This window comes from Sylvia atricapilla, chromosome 6 (genome assembly GCF_009819655.1).
Source record: "Sylvia atricapilla isolate bSylAtr1 chromosome 6, bSylAtr1.pri, whole genome shotgun sequence".
In the NCBI taxonomy this organism is placed as follows: Eukaryota; Metazoa; Chordata; class Aves; order Passeriformes; family Sylviidae; genus Sylvia; species Sylvia atricapilla.
In genome coordinates, this window is record NC_089145.1 from 25,940,917 (window position 1) to 25,959,067 (window position 18,151).

The following is an 18,151-nucleotide window of genomic DNA, read 5'->3' on the forward strand; positions in this document are numbered from 1 at the left end:
TCCTGATTCTTCCAGCCAAAAATCACTAGGCAAATATCCTGGAAGATGACACATTTATCAGAATGTCATTGCTAAATAACAAGTCTTTAGTGTGCTGCTTGTGTTAAATACTAAAATCCACTTGCCTTCTCCCTGATCCAGGCTTCCACCTGGTCCACCTTCTGGAGAAATTCTAGGAAGTCTCGACTGTCTTCCAGCATCTTTCCACGAGCAGCAACAGCTCTCTTCAACTTCTCCCAGTGCTCCTGAAGCATGCGGACTTGGCGACGGATCTCTCCTGATTTTGGGTGGCCTTTTGACACCAGGGCTTCTCCATTCTTCACATTCAGAGGAAGATATTAGAAGTTAAAGTTGTCCCATTTTTAATGGGATTGCCACATTGCATTACCTTTCTAGGAGGACTCTTTCACCTTCCTAACCTGGATTGAACAATAGATTACTAACATAAATTCTTATCACCCAAATGATAAAGCCAGCTGGAAAGCTTTTACATCTGGAGGGAATCTAGAACCACAGAACACTGGGATTTGAATATTTTCCTGCCAAGAAAGATATCCATGGAATGGGAGCACTAAGTATTACAGATGACTGTGCCCTTTAGCTATATGATTCACCCAGTTACAACAAGAATGTTCACAAATTGGCATGAAATCCTATTTGTCTTTTGTAGGAGTAATCATCTCAGGCAAGGAAGAAGTCATTGTATATTTTCCCATTTAGGCCATAAGGAAGATGGAAGCTCCCTGAAAGGAGCAAATAAAATATCCCTCTGTTGTAAATTAACAGCCTTACATTTCCATGGGAAAGCAACTGGGTTCTTGTCACACCAATAGGATAATTGACGCAGAAGTGATGACTGAGCTACTCTTCCTTCACATTTCATCAATTTGTCCATCTTTGGATGAGCAGTAATAATCTGTCAAAACACTAACAGAGTGAGAGGTCACCTTATTAACAGCCGTGATGATTTCTTCATTTGCTAGAATCTCTGCCTCAAAGACCTGATGTTTCTGCAGCAGCTTCATCTTGTCCTGCAGATTGCTGGGGTCTTGTATGGAAGGATCCTCTAACTTCTGCATGCGCTCTCTGATCCAATCTTCTGCCTGTAACATTGAGAGGCACACGAGTTAGCACCACAACTTCCTGGGGTCCTGAGGCCTCCTCCCAGGATATGTCACTGGTCTCTGCAAGTGACTGTACCTGGGCTGGATACATTGGGTGGGAGCTGACAGCTGAAGTGCATCTCCACTTTCTGAACTTATTCTATTTTGTTAAAAGCAGGTAGGAATGAAACTAATTGTTATCTGACCACAGGAGTAATGAAAAATTCCTTGAATACCTCAGATTTTATCACAAGCCATTAACAGATTATAGAGTCTTCTAAATTATGTAGAAAGAATCCTTGAGCCTTAACATGGCACGCATTTAAAATGGAATTATGAACACTGAGTCTGGGGGTTTAGGGCTCTGAGTTTCATCTCGTATCTCTGCCACTGACCTGCCTGCAAACTGGGTAAAGATTCTTTAGAATTCAGTGCCTCATCTATAAAATAGCACTAACATTTCCTCCTGTCAGTGGTGTTGTGAGACCTAAATGGAAAATGCTACAAAAATAAAGATTTGCTGATGGGGCCCAGGCACTAGTCAGCTTATTTGAAAGGAAATACAACTGTGTTTGCCTTTATATTTCACAAAATTCAAAATGGTCTGGTCAGGAATATCATATTCAGAAAAGTGGATGATTTGTGAGAGCTAACAAAGCAAGAGTTATGTGTTTCTTTTAAGAAATAATTTTTAAGGTGATTTTAAAGTATGCAGAATAAAATGAAGAATAGGATAGCAAGTTTTCCACAATTTTCTTTAAGTTCTGCTGAAATTTAGCCCTTGCACTGAAGGAAATATTTTCTATCCATCAAAACACTGGGAACTGAACACTTGACATAATGTTGTAACTGATCCTGTTGTCCTCAGAGCACTGAAGTAATGTGATGTTTTGACAACACAAGAGCTGCAAATTGAAGGGCAGCTTTATTAGTTTCAAAATATCTTGGCTGTCCTTGTGGAACTGTGCACTACGTGCACACAAGACTTGTCAGCTGAGGGATTTTCTCTGTTAATTAATGATTTGAAATGTCTTTTCAGCTGCTGAGATTCTATAAACAAAAACAGCTTTTGCTAGCAATATGCTCTCCAGAAAACGTTTCCCTCCAAAGCACAGTTAGAGACTCAAACAAGCCACGTCAAACTTGCCCAGGGCTACACATTGTCATGTGCTGCTTTAATTTCCAACACCCTCCTCGATGGCCTTCTCCCATTCCCAGCCACACTTTCGTGCTTCAGGGTCACTAAAGTGACTCTTCATTTGAATGTGAGGCTCATCCATACAACTGGAATGAGAAACAAACCAATACCCAGGATTAAGGGACTTTAAGGGAAATTTCTCTCCTACTTCTCAATTAGAAGCAGTGGCTTTAGTGATAGACTGAACATCTGCACTCTTAGTGCCTTGGTTTATTTTAAGGCTTGTTTAAGATGGTTCTGGAGAGTGAGGGATCCTTCTCTTGGCCTCATGCCCACATTCAGATGTGAAGCAAAACTGATCTGTTTTCCCAAAATTTTTCTATGGAAAGATTTAACAGCTGTCTGGACAGCCATTTTCCTTTCATTGAAGGTAACAGAAAAACTAGTGTTATGCTCAGAATAGGCATGATATCAGACTTATTTCTATGGGAGTCATAAAAAATGTAGGCGCTACCAGTTTAGAAACTTACTCGTTCAAAATATCAGTTACTGTAACCTCATGAGTACAAACTGTAAATTACACTGATTTTTCTAATGACAGAAGTATGCAAAGCATATAAAGGCATGTGCCTGCTCCAGACATCTAGAGATAGCAACTGATTGTATAACCAAATAATACAAGTCAATATTTGGGTTTATAAATGATTCTCTCTCTCATTCCCCTGAGATAAAGATGCAAAGGGTGAAAGGGAAAGGAAGTATTACTAATATCATGAGCAAGTTTCAGAGTCAGTGTTAAAACTGGAGCCAGCTTTAGAAGTCAAAACTTTTAACTTTATAATATTCCCTCTGCTATAACTTAAATACACATATTTCTAAGTAGCAACTGTCTCATTTGCCTTCCAGATTAACACTGAGCCACAGAGTTTTAGACAATAGGGTAGTCTGTAAGTCTCTCTCACTTCCTTGTGTGAGACAAAATCACCATATTTCTACAGTAGAAAGGTGAGTTTTATTTTGTAAACTGCACATGATCTCTTGAGCTAATTATTGTGGGTCATTGTACTAATGTGTGTAGTTCTCTATGTAATTGCTTCTAGAGAGTAACTAGAAGAATTTTAATGATGACAGTGTTCACTAACTTCTGCTGACACAAAAAAATCTGTTTGATCAATAGAAATTCCTTAACATGTTTGCAGGACAGAGGACAGAGTTTTCAGGGGACTGGGACCCGAGCTATGTGTCTTGTTCTCTTAATAAGTAAGAAGAAGCAATGACCACATTGATTTCACAGCCAAACTCAAAACTCATCTCTGAATTTAACACTTCTGTGGGGACTATTCTCATACATGAACTTATACACACCCAGAATATAATTAAAATCAAATTAAAAAAATGCATTCTATCCAACAAAGAGAAAGAAAGATATTACTGTAAGATTTTTGGTTTTAACTCCTTGGTGACATTCACATTCTACAGCAGTAGGCAATGATTCTAGGTTGGTGAGGTAAATGAGCACGTAACCTGAGAGCAAAAACTCCCCAAAGAACCCTTGGCTGAATTTATATGGAGAAAGCAGATGAGAATAGGGAAAGGTTCTTCACTATGTACGGCCAAATCTTGTGCTCTAAGTGTGTGATTCAAGACTGAAGGGGGACTCCAACCCAAGCACTGACAGAGAAATGGAAAGAAATGCATAAGTGTTCCTATCTAATGGATTGATTGTATTTCTAGAAGGATATTAACAATTTCTCTACCAAGAGGATTTTGGGAAATTGCTCCTTTGAAATTACAACCCCTGTGCAATGCACCATCCAGTCCATCCACTCCCTTCTGCTAGCCCAAAATGTGGTCAAGCCATTACCAGTGGATTTTCACTACTTTCCCATCATGGGATAGTAAAAGTATAACCAAATAATACAAAGTAATATAAATAATTTCTGATAAATTTTATTAAAAGAAAAAGGAGGAGGGAAAAAAAAAGAAAAAAGAAGCAAAGGCAAAGGAAAAGGCAAAGGCAAAGGCAAAGGCAAAGCATAGCTCTGGTTTTGTAAATCATTGAGGGCGTTCCATGGGACACAGCAGCAGAAGTTGATAGCAGAGGAGCAACAGTGCTTGAAAATGTGCCCCTGGGTTTGTGTGCTCTTGTTTTTGCCGGCACAGTTCTCAGTCACATTTGTTGTGCTGCCCTTTGAAAGGCTGACCTAGTTTGTCTTTCCAACAGCAGTGACAGAGCAGAGCTACTCAATTACAGGAGTACGGCCAGAACAGGAGACAAACAGAGACCAGCATGTTCTGCAGAGGCCAGTCCACAGTAGCTCAAGGCCCTCAATGAACACCCACTAATAAAGCTTGCTGCCCAGGCCATAAGACTTTCCACTTTGTGTCCATTCTGATTTGAAATACATTTTCTTTCCCACCAAAGGAAAAACATGTATTGGCTTGCAGTTTTCCTTTCAACTGTTTTATTTCAGCAGAACTTTTGATGAGTGAAGTGGCTGTAATGGGCACAATGCCACAACAATAATATAGTAATAGGACTGGCATTAAATCATCCTTTTGCATGAGTGTGGCAGGAACTGCCACAGCAGAGTAGATCATTCATCCACCTAATAATGTCTGGCCAGAGTGAGCACTTCATCCAATAGAGGTAGGCGGTTCCTCTGTTGGTTCCTTCCCATCCCAGACTAAAATCCTCTTACCTCTTCCAAGTTTTGGTAGAAAAGTGCCAGAAGAAGAGCAGTCTGCAGCTTTTCTCTCCTGCTCTGGGATAGATCCTTGATCTGACGCTTCCTCTTATGAATGATATCCAGTTTGTGCTGAATCTTTTGCCCTTCCAATCCGTCACCCTTTTCCAACCTGCTTGCCTGTTCTTGAAGAGAAATCATCTGAAGAGGCAACAGACCTGAAATTACTTTTATGCTTCCAAGTAGTGTGAAAGAAACAAAAATCAAGCTACTTTCATAGCTAAAATATTATCTTTTTTTTCTGTAATGAACCAAGAACATCAGGGACAAGATAACCAGCATTCCCCCTCACCCTGCAATGTGTTACATCTATGACATTACTGTCACTGGACTCCATGGTGCATCCTGGCTACATAAATTAATTAAAGTTGTAACTTCAGGTGTCCCAATGCCACCAATTATCCAGTGCAAGGAATCATGGAGCAAGCATGACATCCATGAGTGCTCAAATTTTATTGCTTTCTGGACACCAGCTGTATGTAGCTCTCAAAATGAGAAATCAGTCTGGCAGGGAGCTGGCAAGAGTCCTGGGAGTTCATTCTGGGGAGCCCAGGCACAGCCACAGATTTAAGCTTATCCCTAGCCTGGGTGAGTTACAGCAGTGGCCACCAGCCAGGCAGATTCCTTTACACATAGGTGAGCAATTCAATATCTGTTCCAAAGGTGCAGAGAGGCTGCCCATTTGGTACAGCTGTTGCATACCAAACGCATATTTAAGTAATCTGACAAGTGTTTTTAGGGTCAAAATACCTACTGTGTTTTGTAAAATACCTGCTCTATTTTACTTGCTTTAAAAGTCATCATTTTTCAATGAAAAAAGCAGAAACTTCTGTTATCCATAATACAATATGGCCTGCTTTAAATATTTCTTCTTGTAAGTCCTCCTATTCTGCTTACTGAACAGTTTTCGTATCTGTTGTAAGGACTTGGGCATGGACTGTTTTGACAGTTGCTCTCCAATGCTCTGCCTCTTATATCCCTAAGCTTCCCCATTTTATCTTTTGTTCAAGCATATTAGGCATTTCATACCTGCCACCAATTCAAAGTGTTACCATGTTAAAAAAAAGTATATATATAATTTTATCTCATGGAATTCTATCTGGTAGAATATTTAATGTTTTTTTTTTTACCTTCTCATCCTGTGATGCCAGAAGCTTCTCAAAAGCTTCATGCTTCCTTATCAGTTGTTCTACTTCATCTACAGACCTTCCAAGGTCACTGCTTTTCAAATAAACCTATAAAAAGAGTTTATTATTTTTCTTAGTGAATTAATTGTCACATAATCTTAATTCATAAAATGAAGAAGAGGTATTAACTCTGCTGCTGAGAGTACACTCGAGAGGGGAAAAAAGGAACAGGGGGCAACAGAAGCTAGGAATTAATTAATAAAGTCCATATTCTTGAGCAAGAAAGAGAAGCATTAACAGGTCTGGCTAAGGAAAGTGACTGTCTGTCCTTATCACAGTCGCTAAGTCACATGGCAGTGAATTACAGAGGTCTAAGCCATCCTTGTAATCCCAAGCAAGATCACTCTCATGTCTGACAGATGTCCATATGATTCCTTTTTGGAAGATTTCCCATAACAGAGACTTTGCAGCCTGCCTGAGCAATTTAAACCAGTGCTTTATTGCCTCCATCATTAGCAGAATTTTCCAAACATCTAGCCTGAAAATGCGTGGCTTTTGATACACCTAGTTACATACTGCCCTCTTCTTCACACTCAGGAGATCATTCCTTTTATGTTTGTGTCAGCCTTGTGCATGCTTGTAGACCTTTTGGTTTCTGGGGTTTCTGTCTCCTCTAGGTTAAAACTAGAGTGATCTGATCAGTCATTCCACAACATCTATGTCTTTTTGATTCTGATTATTCTTATTGCTTTCTCTGGTTTTTCTCCATTTCTACTTATTTTGAGCCTTGATGTAACAAGTGTCAATAAGCAATAAGGCTGCCAGAGTGAAGGTTATGAAGTCAGCAGAATGCCTTTCAAGCTGCAGTCTTCAGCATGTGCCTGTATATAGTCCTTTTCTTTTATACAACACCATGAACTCAAGTTCACTATGAGCTTCCAGAAATTTTTCAGAAGAACAGTGTCAGACCAGCTTGTCCTCATCTTGTACATATGCAGCTGATTGCTCTTGAAAAGATGTCATAGCCTGCACCTGTACCAAGTGCATTACATCTGTCATTTTTTCAGGCCATCATTCCAACTTACCTGCACTGATTCTGTTTACTGCCTGTTCTGCCAGTCTCTGATGCAGAAAGATTTTAGCCCCAAATAACAAATGCTGTTCTAAGGAATCTGACCTCTGCACCTTCTAACACTGTGCAAGTGTGCACATTTTCCAACTAATTCACACATGTCTCAGAGGCATTGCAGTGTTCCCTTACTCTGTTCTGGTGTTAAGAAAAATGTCCAATTATTGTCCCATATATTCTGTTATACTCAGTTTTGCCAAATGCAAAAGAATAGAGAATATAGTTATCTATTTTCAAGAAAAAGCTACGCTTTTCTGCAGGTTGACAGGAATTTATTCCTTTTCATTGGATGTAATTGCCTACAGGCTTTTTTCTCATTCAGTGATGAGGCAACAGCAGGATAAAATCCCCAGTTACAGGCTCTGATAGGACATGAGCAAAGACTACCCATGGATAAGGTTCACATTGAAGTGACTGTGGATGGACAGACTTTGGGAAATCAAACTGCTGTGAGGGATTGCGTTTATCAGCAGTGTGTAATGTGTGATCCATTTTGTGAGCTCATGGAATCACAAGTCTTTGGACAAGGATGAGAAATTCCAACCAGCAACTTTGCTTGGATAAAGTGCAATTAAGAGATGGTAGAAGAACTTGAAATCAATTATATAGTTGAAAGAATTAAGATGAAGAAAAGAAACAGAACAGAATCAGTGAAATGCCACAACTGCTAAACATTTTGTAAAAGAGTAGTAAAGGACACGGGTAAATCTGTGCCTTTAAGCCATAGATGTGCACAGGAAAAAAAAATATCTAGAGAGATCAATCTTGCTTTGCAAAACATCACAGTCCTGTAGCACCCTTACAGGGTGTTTTTCTACAAGAGGGAAAATATATTATTTGACAGCTGCTTTAGAAAACCAGCCATAATGTTAATTCTCTGGATGACTGCTTAACCCCATAGGGCATCTTCTGCAGGAGAGGCTCCCCAAGTCTGAGCACATATTCAGGGTAATCCACACTGCCAGGGTCTGACTGCACTAACAGGTCCTGGATGGACCCCTGCTCTCATGTGGGAATCTCTCTGAGACTCAGCCCTGGACATCAGTCCCTCCTGAGCTGCACTGATGTGCACTGATCCTGCCCTGATCACCCTGGACCAGCCCCATATTTCAGCCACTACTTTGCTTTGATGCTTAACCTTCAGCTGCTCGATGGACTTTTTTTACTGCTGCCACCACTCAGCCTCCTTGGTGGCTGTGGATAAGAGGACTGACAGCCAGACTTGGCCTGATGTTCTGGCCCATTTTTGGGCTGTGAATATTTTGTGTATAGAGAAAAATGCACAGACAAATATCATGCCCAGGCAGATTTTCAAACTGCTTTGTGCTAATCCATTCCCATCACAGTAATTGCAGTTAAGAAGAGAGAAAGGCCACTGTACAACAGGCTTAAGTTTATAGTAAGTCTGGCCCATAATTCACCAGAATGTCTAAAGAAATGCATTAATGTCTCTGCTATGCCTCTGTGAGTTACACACAACCCACACCAGAAGGTGCATACTCTGTCATTCAAACTTTAATCCTTTGATCTATCCTACTCATCAAGTACATGAAATGATGAAAGAGATCCTTTTCAGAGGGTTATTGGATTTAGTTTGCTCTTTTAAATAAAAATGTGTAGGCTCCTGGTCTATCTACTGTAATGCTTTATTAAACCTCTTACAATTACCATCTGTCTTTACACCACTGCTGCTAACACAGACATAGGTGCATATGCTGCAGCTCTATTTTGGTTTTTTAAACACTGCTTTAAAAATTCTGTAGCTTCCTGATCCATTTTGTGTGTTACCTACCATTTCTAGTCAAAAAAGATTTACCTCCAGAACTTCAATTTCGTACCTGTTAGCAGTGAAACTGATAGAAAAGGTCACCTATCAGTTTTCCTGCTCTGATGGAAGAAAAAGGCAAGGGACAGGTAAAGGTGGTTATTTTCCTTAGAGAAAGAGAACAGAGAAGTCTGAGAGCAGGGGTGTGGGCTGGTGACTCATAAGCAGCTGCCACTGGAGAGCTCAGTGCCCAGCTCCCACAGAAATCCACTGAGCACAAATGACTCTGGGCATTGAAAGCTCAGTTCTTTTGCATGTTACGGCAGTGGGAAAAAGTGGGAAAGCTTTGGACTAAGTCCTCCAAGTAGAAGTCAATGCAAGTGCTCTTGGCAACCAAAGTTTTGACGCTGAGTAGGAAAACTGGTGCTCAGGAAGAAAATTTCTGCAAAGGGAGGTGGCTGCATACATTACAGGGGAGGCAATGGCAATGCGCTCAGAGGAGAGCAGCCCCTGTAGCACCAATGGTGCTGCTGCCTGGAGGGCTGCTGAGGTAAACATTTTCCATTTGTGTTTTACACAGAAATCTTAGGACAGCCATTGTTCTCATCAGAACCACAACATTTTTTTCATTTAAGCATTTGTTATACCAGTCTGAAAGCAGAATAAATATTGGCTCCCATGCCACAACACTGGCCTGTCGCCAATTATCTCCCTTTTTGGCGTACTTTTAGACAGATCTCCTAACTCCTGCTCTGAACGAGACACATTGATTTCAAATACAAAACACTGCACAGTTCTCCTCAGCTAACCTGCTGGGGTCTCCCACAGAGTAGATCAGGTATAAACTTTCTTTCAATTTTGTTTCTATTAGGAATCATGGCCCATTGTTGGGAATTTAACATTCAGTCACAAAAAGCATGAAAGACTTGGCCACACGTTATAAAACAAATTATTTTTCAAGTGAAGACTTCCAAAGATGCTTAAAACCACAAAATGGTTTTTGAGATTTCTGAGATTTTCTGGAATAAAATTTCAAACAGAGTTTTAATCCTACTGAACTGGAGTTTTTCCTTATTTCTGAGTTAATTGCATAGTTGCTGCCAGAAAGACTTCTTTCATACAAGTTAATGCAGAATTAAAAGCAAAGTCCAATTTAAAAAAAATAATTTAAAATAAACCAATAGTATTTACACAGTTATGTGACAGCATCTGCCAGCTCTAGCTTTTGGAGAAATACTGAATGAAACATTTCAGTCATTAGGATAGCTATGTTCTCTCAATGCCACAGCTTCACATTTACATGCACTAGAAAATGACACAGCCCCAAAAGAAATTTGTATTCCAAGAAGAGCAGTTTTTATTTCTCTAGAATAAAATATATTTTAGGTATTTGTGCAAATCCACCTCCTTTGTCTGCTTTTGCTCTTCACAGTATAACAAGCTCCACAGATTTTGCCCGTCACTGCCTGCCATGGGCTTGCTGCTGAGATTGGAGGAATGCCACAGAAAATCTTTCTCTTTTAACCATGTACTAAAAGTCTGAATCATTTTCAGTTTTAAAAACCTTGACTTAAAGCATATAAGCAAGCCCAAACCATCTGCCAAGACAGAGAAGAATGAGGTTTGATTTGACTTAATTGTGATAAAAGTAAATACTAGAAACAATAATGAAAATAATCTGAAATTTGCTTTAGCAAAGTAAGTAAATGGTCTTGATACCGTGACTGTATAAGGTTCACAAAAATGTTCTACTACACTTCATTTCAGTGAAATTGAAACTTTTATAACCACAAGAGGAATAAAACACACTAAAGTTGTTTATAAAAAGAAAGCATATATTTTTTCTATCTCACAGACATCTCTGTCCTATTGGCATCTATCCTCACCACCTCACATTCACTATATGCAAAATTCTAATGTTGAATGTGTTTAAAATTTCCTTCCCTCCCCCACTGTCTGCTGTCTCCTTGGCATAAGAATATACTTATCTGTTATTGGACATATACATTGGAAAAAGCCACAGAGATAAAACTGGTGTTTTTCTGATAACTGCCATGGTTGCCTCCTCACACCTATTTTCTCCTTCTTCAAAATTCGCAGTATTGATCTTTATCCTGTAAGCATTAGGTGTTAGACCAGAATCTTACACCAATACATCATCATTTATGTATTTACTTATGAAACATTGTCTGAAAAAATTCCTCTAAAATTCCCCATAGTTTCACTGCTAGGAACTTTGCTGGAATATCCAAATTTGATGTGCAGTGCACATTAAATTCCCTTTGTTTCCCTCAGGAAAGGGCGGTACCTCTCCTTTTCTAAGAGGGAGGAAAAAGTGATTTCTTCCTACATACTTAAATACTTCGGCTTTTGAAAGCAAGCCTTACTTTTAAAGTTACAAACCCAGGAATTAACCATTTAGAAATATAGCATAATTTGACAAGTAAGGAAATGAAAACATTGAAACAGAAAAGAACTAAGAAAAACTACAGTGAGGGTTTTTTCTAGCTGCCAGACTGACTACAGAATAACAAAATTGCCTAGGTTGGAAAAGAGCTTTGGGATCATCAAGTCCAACTTTCATCAAGTCCAACCTAACAGAGAAGAAGCTCTTGGCTCTGAATTCTTGAATCTTCAAAGTGCTGAGCACTATGGCCCAGCCACGAAAGTATGTAAGCAGTTGTGTGCTGTGTTACCAACAGCACTCTGATGGTTAAAATGAAACTCCTGTTAAGTGCTCGGTTAGAGCAGAGTCCTTGTCTTCACTGGGAATGGATCAAGCTGTAGCTGCAGCCTTGGTGACAGCAGAACACAAGCAGGTTTCTCATTGTCTTGCAAGTCATCTCTAGGAAGCTAGACCATGGCAGGATGCACACAAAAAGAAATCCATATGGTTTGGTTGAACACAACCTAGATCTCCTGTTTGCAGATGTTCCTAGAATGGAATGCAAATCTTCACCACTCTCCTCCCAGATCCAAAGGATGCAATGTTGACGGCGATAGATGGACACCCTGGATGCTCTGTGTCTCTGTGAGTTGAAGCTGTGCTGTGAGCTGGTATGTTTGTCGCAAGGTTGTCAGGGCATACACTTTTTACAGTGCATGTTTCCTGGGAAAGCCTCAAACCAGATCTTGTCCAATGTCTAGAAAGCAATCCTGAGCAGCTAACAGGGTTCACTGACAGAGAGAGGCCAGCCCCAGTCTCCACAGGGTGAAAGGATGAAACAGCTCTATCTGAATCAAATGCTTTGATAAAGACTGTTGGATTTGGGCTTCTTCTAAATTCTCTTACCACCTGGATAGGCATAGCAGTCCATGGAGTGGCAAGTATCAAGGTGATTTTGGAAACCTTGTGATGAACAGGTGTTAGACCATCACATGGAGTCTTTCTAAACTCTGGCCTAGATGAGGTGTAATTCTGAAATACAATCAGCTCTGGACTTAAATCCTTGCTCATGATTTCATTCCCACTAGTTGAATTTTCTCTTCCAGTCACCACAGCTGGAGACAGCCATATATCTCTGGATAAAGTCTGCTGGGGAAGGCCAGGATACTTGCAGGAAGCCACATGAAATCTTGTGATTTGAAGGGCTGGTGACCCACCTGAAGTGAAACCTTGTTTTGGCTTCTGGGATTGTGTTGGAAGACCAGACGGAGTTTCAGGCACCTTCTCTAATTGTGGCATGAGCAGACTTGAATGAGCATGACTGCTTCCATGGGAACTTGCTCTAAAAGGCTTTATCATCAAGCTGCATGTTGAAATGTAAAGCTTCACTGGAGTGTGGAGGTCTGACATTTGGACATTGCACTGGGTACAGCCTTGGTGTGGCAGTGAATCACAAGGTTCCAGGGATGCATGCAGATTTTTGCTGCGGAGCAGAGAAGCAGCTGGAATAGCAGACAGATCAATGTTTAGGCGTGATGTCCAGCTTGATGGAGCTTTGCAGGAAAAAACATCTGAGGGCAAAGATAGAGCAAGCTTCAAGGGATCACTTTTTCCAGGGGAAGTATCATGAACACTTTTTTCTCTTTTTGAATATTGCTTGTAAGATGCAGATGTTGACTGAGTGCCAGACCTCTCATCTCCATGGTCCCAAGGATCCTTGCAAGCACCAGAACACGTGGATGTCTCATCAGAAGGACTGATGCAGTGGCTAGTGCTCCCAAAACCTTTCCTCTGGTCTGTGTGCGCCAGGATGACGTCTAGCCTTGAACAGTAAGACACACTGCTGGGTGGTGAGATGGCATTCCCTGGAGCAAGCTCGGCAGCTGATTGACCAGTGGGAGGATGCCAAGCTGGCACTGATGTCTTTTGAAAAGGCCTGTCCTGCACAGCAGATTCAAAAGGAGGAGGTGGGGTTGTTCTACAGGAAGAAAGCAGCACTTCCACAGTGGAGACGTAGGTTGCAGATGAAGGTTTGCAATGATGGTCCCTGTATGACATTCTGAAGCTTAGTCCTAAATGATGCAAAATTCAAAGCCACAGAAGCTTGCCTTTCCCCCGAGCTTAAAATCAAACCCTAATCCTTTTTCCTTTGGCACCAGAAATTTCCATTCTTCCTCTGAAGCAAAGGAATGAGGGATGAATAAACATTCTCCAGGAAGAAAAGTATGAACAAAAAAAATTCACATTCAAAATAAAAAAATCTCAGCTCTTCTAAAACTGCTACCACCTCTTGTCATGTCTGCAAAGTGATATGAGTGTGGGATGGGCTGGAAGATAAATTACGGAGCATACGGCTCTGCTCCCTGAGTGTTCTGACAGTGAGACTGCAGACAGAGTAGGAGGGAGCCAAAAGTGCCTGCCAGAGACAGCCTGCAAACTCGCTGTTATTTCATCTGTGGAAAAAAGAAAAGCAGCTAACCTGAGGAATGGATCTGCTGCTGTGAAAAGATCAGAACAGAGTAGAGAGTATTGGACACAGCTTCTGCTCAAATCAAAAATGATTTTTTCCTTCTTTCCCTTTTTCAGCTGTTAATTGTCGGCATTCTGCATGACGAGATCTCAGTTTGCAGCTCTTACAAGAGAACCCCACAGAAGTTCCATCTGATGGCACAACTGAATTCATAAAATAAATTTAAAAGATAGGTATTTGCCTAATTTTCTCCACATGTGCTCTATTTTCTTTAGCACAGAACAATGGTAGATGATATTCTACAGAAATCCTTTGAAGGCTTAAGTAACTTGGATGTAATAGAAGGTGCTGGCTTAAAGCCAAACCTGTCCACAGTGGCACAGACAGCAAATGAAAGAGCAATTCTCAGTAGTAGTCCTTAGTTTAAAATACTCCTCTGTTACCTTCTTCCTTTCCCTGTTTCTTGCTTCTGGTCTATGGCATATGAAGTACTGGCAAAACAGGACTGAAAAGTGATGACCCGCTTCCTTACACAGACATTTTGCAGACATAAGAAATGAAATACACATAACTGAGCCTTGACTCAAATGGAAAAGTGAGAAGAAACTGAAACACAAAGGGTGGAGAGATTGCTCCTATTTGTTTGCCTGATAGGAATCCTTCTTGAATATGTGTTTTCTTTTGTCCTTTCTGAAAGCAGCAAATGATGAAATTCCCATTGGGAAAATGGTTTGAGAGTCTTCAGCTGACGCCCTGGCTGAGTTTTTTTTTTAAAAAAACATGTTTGAAAAAACTGGTTTCCTATCATCCTGCTTGTCTGTATCGCTATGCACCCACATTTAAACTCTATATAGTAGTAACAGTTCAATCCAAAAGGAATAGATTTCTCTTCCAAGAGTTCTTCAACTGCAGGAAAGTGAAATCCAAGTAGTGACTAAGGAACATCACTCCACTGTCAAATTTTTTATTTTGATCTACATGGCAGGTAGTGGCAGCTGCAAAAGACAGCTTGACTGAAAAGTGTGGTCTGTGTGAAGAGCTGTTGGAAGGGGCAGCCAAGTATCCACACTTCACTGTTCCACCTTCTGGATGCTTAATGTGAGTGAGGAAAACTGAGCACCAGACTCCTTGGAATTTCATAGAGAGGATATTGTGGGGAAAAGATTCTGATAACAGAACTGCACTTCGTGGTCCTGTAGGTCACAGTCCTCATTCTCAGGCTTTGCTCTGGCTGAAGAAACTTGGGGTTTCTGATCCCACCAGGAGAATTTACCCCCCCTCTGATGAACACTCACCCCTTTTGTGGCAGTCTACATTACAGCCCATGGCAATGGCAAATTTATCTGAACAAAGAAGTAGTATTAAGTGCCATTTACCTGTAGAGAGAGTGCTGGTGCCATACCAGAAATGCCAGGTGCATTACCCTTTCATGTATGAATAATTTTGTAACTGGGACTCGCAACTGAGGGACGAAAAAATCACCTACCCACAGTAGCTTCCTACACATTTACCCCTGCATTACATATAGCAAAGCAGATGCTGTAGTGATAGTGCCTCTCTGTGTTGGCTGATATCAATTTGATGAAAAGAGAAAAAATACAGTGGCCAAACTTTTGTAGAATTTAAATTTTCCCTGATAAGCTCCTATGCAGGAGCTTAACAGTGATGTACCACTGCTTGGCAGGGAACTGAGATAGATATAATGCAAGTCATGTAACTTGCTATATAAGCAACAAATAGTGGGCAGAACTATGTCATACTTTACTCTAAAAACCTGAAACTCTCTGCTTCATGTCACAAACTCCAGAATGCAGGTCACACTTACCAAAAGAACCAATTATAAGGAATTATGCAGACATGCATTTCCTTCAAGGAAGCAGTAGCACAAAGCTCCAGGCCCATGTGCCACAAAGGGTTAAGCATCACAATATGGCACTGCTCAGTGTCAGTTTCCAAAAGGATTTAGTGCCAGTGGCAAAGGGCTGGTGGAAAACAGAGTTCAGTGCGAAATGAGAGCCATTATATTTTGCTGTCAGTGGTTTTTGGAGAATTAAGAATTATTTTTCCTTAATGAAAAATGACTCAGAGGTGCAACCTCCTCCAGTGTTGCATCAATCCTTCAGTTTGGCAACCTGCAACCCATTGATGTGTTTTGCATGCCAAGTCCCAGCACAACTGCAGCAATCTATCAATTCATGAATTTGCAGAGTGACTGCACTCTGTCTTGTAATAGCAAATACCAGGCCTTGAATTGGAACCTTTTAAAATAGTTACATGAATCAAAGAAAGTGCAAGAAAGACAAAACATAATTCAATAATGGTGAAAAAAAAATCTATTTCAAGAGCTGCAAAATTCTGATAATAAAAACATCCTTCTGTCTCCTTGCATTGATTATATTTGCCTTCTTTTTTCATGAGAGAGTCTTTTTCAATAGTTTGTTTTCCAAAACTGCATCTAACAGAAGTTAATACTCCTTACAAATTCTTTCATTGCTGTTCTACACACTCATATCAATGCCTTTGCAGAACTGAGAAGTCAATACACTTTCCTGTATTAAAACTCACATTGCCAATTTCCATTTTCCACTAGTTGAATTTTTCCAGCATAACTCCCAGCCTGAGGTGAGAATTTCAGCAACACCTACAAAGTAAACTCCCTTCAAACCCTCTTTACAATTTCCTTTCTCTTTGAATCCTACAAAATTAGTCAGTGATTAAGCAGTTGGCATGCTGAGATCTGTTTGTAAAGTGGACTAATATTGGACTCTTGTCTCCCTCTTCTGTTGTGATGCTCGTATGTCCCCTCTTATGTATATTTGCAGTGAATTATCTTTCAGGTAAGGATTGTCTATTTATTTCTGTCCAACACCTAAGCCCCATAAGAAAAGAGAGCTTCTTGCTCATTGCTACAGTCTCCAAGTGATACCGCAATGCAAACAATACCAATAAAAGAGACTGTCTTGTCTGTACACAGGCACAGGGATTTCAAGCTATAGTTAAACAGTAGTGCCCTTGTTAGTTTGAAGGAGTTTACATGCTTGAAGAGTTTTAACTGCTTATTTCAAGCTTATAATTTGCTCACCTCCTGTGAGTTCAGGAGCATGTCAAGATGATCCCAATCCTTGTAGAACATTTGTTCTTGGTGTATTTTCTCCAGCCATTCCTTCTTCTGTTTCCATGCATTGTATACATTTTTCTTCTCTTCCAACAAAGCCTGTAGCTTCTGCTGAATCTGAACAAAATTTCCAATTAAAAACTTGTGTTAGTCATTATATCCCATGATCTGGGCAAACTGAGAAAAGAAAGGATTAGGTGGAGTGGCGGATAATCCCTTTAAAATTGCAGCAAAATTATTAAACAGAAAAAAAGTAGAACAAGTTCTAGCCCTACTATTTGGGCAGAGAGATATCAGAGGTGCCTCATTTCTGTGATGGAGAAGTGCTTCTCATAGCATATACAACAATCCAAACCAAGAGAAAAGAAAGGTAACTCTTTCTCAAGTGTGACTTCTAGAATCAGATCCTAATTCTTCATTATCTTTAGGCATTAAGAGTGCTATTATAGTGCTTCAAATTTTTATGTGACAGATACTAAAATATAAATTATCAACACAGCATATTCTTCTAGTCAGTGAATTCATGCCACAAGGTTAGATTTCATATAATTTCAGCTTTCAAATATTGTATATCCACAGGCCTGCCCTGAATGATTTTTCTACAGGCAAAGGACTTTACAGTCAGCAAGATTTCTAGTTACCATAGTCATACAGTGCTATATGCAGCAAATTTTCAGGAAATAGCTTGATAGATGGGAGAGTAACTTGCACAAACTCTGCATTTTTCTTAAGGTATTCAAGAGACATGTTAATGAATTATCAGGGCAGAAATGAACTGGTAGGTATTGGAAAAGAAAGAAATCCTGTGAGAATCTTAGAAGATATTTGTCTTGAGTAAACTGACATTTTGATTTAAATCTTTCGTTTCCAGGGAGTATATTTTACTAGTGTAATTCTTTTCTACAGGAAATGCTTCAATCAATCTTTAAACTCTCTTGTATGTTTGAGTGTTTTCATTCTTTGGTTGGCAGGATTTTCTCCAGACTGTTCTGGTGTGAGGACACCACTGTAATACGAAGTGTAGCATTTGTGTGAAAACCCAGTTTGGGAAGTTGGTAGAATTGATTCCATGGCTCAGAACACAGAACTTCTTGAAAAACTCCAGCTTTGCTACAGGGGACTTTCAGGAGAGGCCTTCACACGTCTGCTGCTGAAGTTAGAAATGGAGCAG

The 18,151-nt window shown here is 40.1% G+C and overlaps 1 protein-coding gene across 1 annotated transcript in view; it reads right to left on the reverse strand.

Annotated features, from left to right (window-relative positions):
- SPTBN5 (spectrin beta, non-erythrocytic 5) overlaps positions 1-18,151 on the reverse strand; it is a 91,347-nt gene that overhangs the window by 33,636 nt on the left and 39,560 nt on the right. The window contains exons 33-37 of the mRNA XM_066322180.1: positions 16,948-17,097; positions 6,119-6,223; positions 4,944-5,129; positions 948-1,103; positions 122-317 (exon numbers count right to left, since the gene is read on the reverse strand). Coding sequence (XP_066178277.1) covers positions 122-317; positions 948-1,103; positions 4,944-5,129; positions 6,119-6,223; positions 16,948-17,097 — 793 coding nt within the window. The remainder of the gene's footprint in view (positions 1-121; positions 318-947; positions 1,104-4,943; positions 5,130-6,118; positions 6,224-16,947; positions 17,098-18,151) is intronic.